The sequence below is a fragment of the Adiantum capillus-veneris genome, chromosome 11, assembly GCF_014529385.1.
Source record: "Adiantum capillus-veneris isolate H3 chromosome 11, ASM1452938v2, whole genome shotgun sequence".
In the NCBI taxonomy this organism is placed as follows: domain Eukaryota; kingdom Viridiplantae; phylum Streptophyta; class Polypodiopsida; order Polypodiales; family Pteridaceae; genus Adiantum; species Adiantum capillus-veneris.
In genome coordinates, this window is record NC_140941.1 from 57,810,301 (window position 1) to 57,816,374 (window position 6,074).

The 6,074-nt window shown below is 41.4% G+C and overlaps 1 protein-coding gene across 1 annotated transcript; it reads right to left on the minus strand.

Moving 5' to 3' along the window:
• Positions 1–569: 569 nt before the first annotated feature.
• On the minus strand, positions 570–3,671 carry LOC147447287 (pentatricopeptide repeat-containing protein At4g13650-like). Its single transcript, XM_086523132.1, has one exon. The coding sequence runs from the start codon at positions 3,417–3,419 to the stop codon at positions 750–752; it is 2,670 nt and encodes an 889-aa protein (XP_086379258.1). The 5' UTR covers positions 3,420–3,671; the 3' UTR covers positions 570–749.
• Positions 3,672–6,074: the final 2,403 nt, after the last annotated feature.

Genomic DNA, 6,074 nt, shown 5'->3' on the forward strand with positions numbered 1-6,074 from the left:
ATTCTAGGGCTAACTTATCTTTCCATTATGCACTAAGCAATACAGTTTCTATGTTGTGTGCCTTGAGCTTCTTCATCTTCTCTAAGATATGTGTTTCCCAGCAATCCTATTTTCAACAAATTGCCTAAGCCAAAGCATGGTAAACTTTGCCCACTCATCACTTGCGTAGAAGGGGATAACAAGATAGAGATGCTAGAATTGGTCACAATTGCAACACTATCAAGGGAATGTTGAAACTAACTATACTCCCTTGGGGTCCATCTTCAGAAGTACTTTTTTTCATGCAAGTTCAAGAGGTATTTATAAAATCTCTAGAGACACAAAGACACTTCACCATGAATTAAATGAACCTTTTTCTTTCATAAACCTATAACATTTTTTAAAGCTGGCATTTTTTAACTACTCCTGTTTATGTAATTTTGCAACTCTTTGAGATAAAAACCCTTCCGGATGAACTTAAGTGCTACAGTATATTTTGAGGTGGACCCCTCGGACTATACTCAATGCCTAGATGGGAGTCGAAAGCCTAAACAGAATGGCACCCAATTATCTAGAACAAACAGAAGAGCTGTTTGGAAAAGGGGGAGTTGTCATTGCAGTTGCGACCAAATACTTGACGGAGGAAACAAGTCTTGTATCTGTAAAACATCGCTTTTCATCTTCCTGTACTCTTTTGAGTGGGTGGTCTACACCAAGAACATTCCCCTCAAAATCCATGGCACTTCTATGTTTCATTGCAAAGTTTTCCATTACCTCAATTCCAGTATATACTTCACTGCTAGCAAAAGATCTTCCACCTGGCTGTTGATCTCTCGCCAAGGTGCGGTGGACTCTTTGCACAGAGACGACTGTAAACCTACAACAACTTCCACCTCCCCATTGTCAATTTCTTCAGAAACAATAGGCATCAGCACATTTGCTCCTAAATTCTCTCTATCAGCCACAACGCAATGGTCATGACAATCTTCTCCAATGTCTGTTTCAGCGTATGCTTTGCATGAGTTTAGAAGCGATGTCCACCCCAAAGCATTTGGGGAAATTGGCATGGACTCCAATAGCTCTTTCGCCCCAGTCACCAACCCAGCTCGGCCAAGAAGATCAATCATGCAGTTAAAATGTTCAACAGTAGGCATAACACTGAAGTCCTTCATGGACCTGAAGTACTTTCGGCCTTCTTTTATGCGGCCAGAACGACTGCAGGCGGACAAAATATTTGTATAAATCAGGCTGTTGGGTTTTATACCTGACCGTTGCATCGCGTCAAAAGATTGCAAGGCATGCCTGTACTTGCCATTCTGAGTATATCCAGCAATTATAGCACCCCATGACACCTCATCTCGATCCGGCATGCCATCAAACACTTTGCTGGAGTCCTCTATGGTCCCACACTTTCCATAGGTATCAATGAGGCTGTTCGACAGAACTAGATCAGACCCTAACCCACATTCATATATTAGAGTATGCAGCTGCCGCACCTGCTGTAAAGCTCCTGAACTACCACATACTTGCAGCAAAACCAGAAAGGTGACTTGATTTGGCTCCGTACCACCGCGTTGCATCTTCTCAAACAGCTTTAAAACTGCAAGGGCTTGCCCATCCTGAGCATAGGCTGCGAGAAGCAGGTTCCAAGAGACAACATCGCATAGCCGCATCGTGTCGAAGACTTTACGCGCATCTTCAAGAAAATCACACTTTACGTACATTTCTATCAATGCATTTCCAACAGCAACATCTGAAGGAATCCCGCTCCTACACACTTGCTCATGTACCCACCTGCCTTGTTCTAATAATCCACTGCTGCCACATGCTTTTATCACACAACAATACACGGCATCATCTGGTTTTACCTTCTTTGCTAACATCTTTCTGAAGAACTCAACTGCAGACTCTCCTTGATCATGCTGAGAGTAGCCTGCTAATATAGCACCCCACGATACTACATTTGGGCTTGCCAACCGATTGAACACTCCGCGTGCGTCTACTAAGCTTCCTAACTTCGCATACATGTCAACAAGAGTGTTCCCCACTATCAAATCGTTCTCAAGCCCTCTACTAACTACATAGCTATGCATTACATTGCCCCAATACGAGCCTGTGAAGCATGAGCAAGCTTTCAAGATACATGAAAGCGCTATTTCATCTGGGTCAATACCCTTCTGTAGCATTTTCCATAAGAGTTCAAATGCCTGAACTCCACAGTTATGCTGAGCATATCCAGCAAATATTGCACCCCATGAGACAGAATTTTTTCTGGGAAGGTTGTCAAAAATATTGCGTGCCTCATCCAAACCCCCACATTTGGCATACATGTCAATGAGTGAGTTCCCTACAAACTCATTAGATTCAAGTCCTGTACACGTAATATGCTCGTGCAACGACATGCCTTGTTCCAAATCACCTTTGCTTCCACAAGCTGTCAGCACGCAAGCATATGTGACCGTGTCTGGTGTTGTGCCATCCCTTTGCATGGTGCTGAATAGCCCTAATGCTGGCTCGACAGCACCATATTGAGTGTATCCTCCCATCATTGCATTCCACGAAGACACTATTCTAGTTCTCAGGCCTCGTAATACATTTCGTGCATCCTCTAGACTTCCACATTTGGCATACATGTCAATGAGAGTGTTCGCGACAAGCACATCGGCTTCAAAATGTAACCTTATGATCTGCTCATGTAGGAGTCTTCCCTCTATCAATGCATGAGTGTCAGCACATGCCCTAAGAGCACACAAAAATGCTACTCTGTTTGGGGTGATGCCCTCCCCTTGCATCTTGTTGAACAAATCAAGTGCAGCATGGCCATCTCCATGTTGAGAATATCCAGACATCATCGATCCCCACGACACAACATCTTTGTGATGCATGTTGTCAAACACTTTACTTGCATCCTTCACACTATTGCATTTGATATACATGTCAAGAAGAGTGTTGCACACGACCAAAACAGAGTCCGCCGCACTTTTCTGTATGTGGTCATGAAGTAGACGACCTTGTTCAAGGATGCATGCCCCGCTGCATGCCTGGAGGACGCATGGGTAGATGAACTTGTTCGGCATGATGCCATCAAGGTGCATGTCCTGATATAAGGCAAGAGTGACTTCATACTCTTCATGTGCAACATGAGATGACATGATGGCTTGCCATGTGTAGGTAGAGCGGTCTGAATTCTGAGAGAAGGCAAGGCAAGCTTCTACCAATGTTCCGCAAGCAGCAAAGACGCGAATAAGGTGATCCCCCAGAAGAGAAATAGATTGAAGGTTGCTGCTGACGATGAGAGCGTGTACCATTCTCGCAGACGCCAAGTCTTTGACTGCAGCGATGTTTTGGAGGAGGGAAGAAAGAGAATGGTGACACAGAGCAGAACCTCGGAAGTGCGCTCGGAGGAGGGATTGGAGGGCCTCCTCTGCTTGAGCTGCCATCGCCCACCATCATTTGCGTTGCTCACTACACAACCGTTTCTCTGCTGCTAGGTACAAGTTACACACTACAAATTTACTAGGTAGAGGAAGGTGGTATGATACCAAGGGTGACAGAGGCAATTTGGCCTATGCATTCGCTCATCAGCAGGTATGTGATAGGCTAGACCACTCAAAAGCCATAGGTGTGGATTAGATCGTGTAACAAAAAGATCACTGACAAACATGTGAGTGCCCAAGAAAACACAGGCATTAAGAAAGTAGGTCTCCCCAATCTTAGAAAAATAAAAATTCTTTCAAAACATATTACGTGCATAAGTGAAGGGTGAGTTTAGAAAATGAAAAGGTTGATGAAGGTGGAAAGCCAAAAGACAAATGAAGATGGAAAGTCAAAAGATTTTTTGTGTCCATATAAATAGGTGTTTCTCTGCTCTTTCATTTTGTCTTTAGCGTTTTCTTCTAAATTCTCTTTAGCATTTTCCTCCCTCTCTCCCTCTCTCTTCCTCTCTCTCTCTCTCTCTCACACACACAATATTGTATTCATCTTTCTTAGGTAATATTGTTGCAAATTTATGTGCTTCGTCATTGTCTGTCATTGCGTACTATAGATTAACACATCGTTTTTCTTGTTTTTGAGTGGAATCTTTGAGCTAGGAGCACCTTTTTTTTTTTAAAGCCATTAGGAGCACCTTTAAGAAAGAGCTAAAAGGTGATAGATATTCATGAGTTGATAGATATTGTATTTGTCATAACGATGAGGGAAGGAGAGGCATGTGTATGACACATTTTTTGCCATATCATTGACAAATTAGGTTTTCGGGGGTGAGAGCACTCATGAGCATGATGTGTGTACTCTCAATTTGTCTTGCATGGTGCGAGTGCTAGCTCTCTCCCAAATCTCGTGCATGGGAATCTCAATGTACATGTGCCATCCCTTTAAAACGCACTATGCCTCCTTCAATCAATTCCCACAGTCTCTAATCATGTCTCCCAATGTATCGGTGTCTCAAGTGTTAAGTAGCCGTCACATATTGTGTAGCACTCATATATTGCCACCTCATTTAAGATTTCATTTTGAGAAGGGAGGGGAAAGTGGTCCCTCTTAGTGAATACATTTAGAGTTTGTAATCCACACAAAGTTCACACTTACCATTCTTCTTTTGTTTTACCACAACTAGAGACACCCATTCTGAATCTTCCACATGATAAATGAAGGATGGATTAAGTTGCTTTCTTACCTCATTGAGCAAAGACACTTGTTGGATTACACCGAGTCTTCTTAGCAATATAAACAGAACCCATTGATCCCATTTGAGGGACTTCTTGGATTATGACTCTTGAAACTCTTGACTTGAAGCTTTGTATTTCGTAGAGCTTAGGAGCACTCAGTGTTGAGTCTAATACTAGTTGTACTTACAAATCACTCTTCTCATAGCCCTAATATCTGAATTTGGTTCTGAAATTAAATATATATTCCAGTTGTCCCATTCCATGTTTGAAATTTGAAGTCTTTTAGTTTAGTTTAGTTCATTTTGTTCATTTGGTCAAGTCAATTAAAGTTTGAAACTGGCATCGGGTCAACAAAGGTTAAAAATCCTCATCTAGTCATCTGAGAATCTAAACTCATTCAATACTATGAGTCTAACTCTGGAGCTAAGTTGTATTTATACGCTTGTATAATCATTTTTATGCGTATAAATGCAATAAAATGTTGTATACCCGTATAGTTCAATCGAAATACATTTTGATCAAATTATACTTTTTATATTAAAAAAAGGGCATCGATAGCTCAAATGGACTGTCAAATTCTCTCACTTTTCGGTTGGTCAGAGTACTTGCAAAGCCCTTGTAGAGTATTTGTCAGCTTCTTATAGCCCTCTTCTTCTACTTGAGGTGATCATTAAACTTTTTTTAATTATTTATTATCTATATTTAAGGTTTTTTTGTTGGTCCTATTGTTGTAGAGCATAGTCTCACACTTTGGGGTTAGTTTGCAAGCTAGTAACCTATCTCTAACTGTGTAGACCAAAGCGTCACATTGTTTAGCTTAGGTACCTTGTCCTGGTTGTATAGACCTTTGCATCACACTACATGGGAGTTAGAAAAGTACACATTTTGTCCCTAATTGTGCAAACCATCGCTCGCACTGCAAGAAGAGTATAACGAGTGTTAGATTCCTCATCTCTAGCTATGCAGACCATCGTGTAGCACTACAGGGGAGGGTATAAAGTAGATTAATTACTATGTCTCTCGCTGTGCAAAATACCACATCGCACTATGGAGAGGGCTTAAGTAATGATACACTTAGCTGTAGTGAAGTAATCGATTACTTGTTCAATACAATGCATTACAAACTCGATAAGAAATAGGAGAGTTGCACTATTGTCACATTTACCATGTTTACGTACACAGACCTACCTAAGTGGTTGCATAGAAAGTTGTGCAACACTAGCAAAAGTCTAGTAGGAATCTGGTAAGGCATCAAGAACATTCTGCACAAGGGAACTGTCTGAAATGACTTGAAATCTAGACATGAGAGAGGTCCACTGATAAAAAAATAGCATTTTCCACTTTCAAAGGCAATCACAAAGATAACCTAGATGTTCATATTTAGCTGTTTGAGCAGTATGTTGATCCGAAGGATATAAATGAAGATTA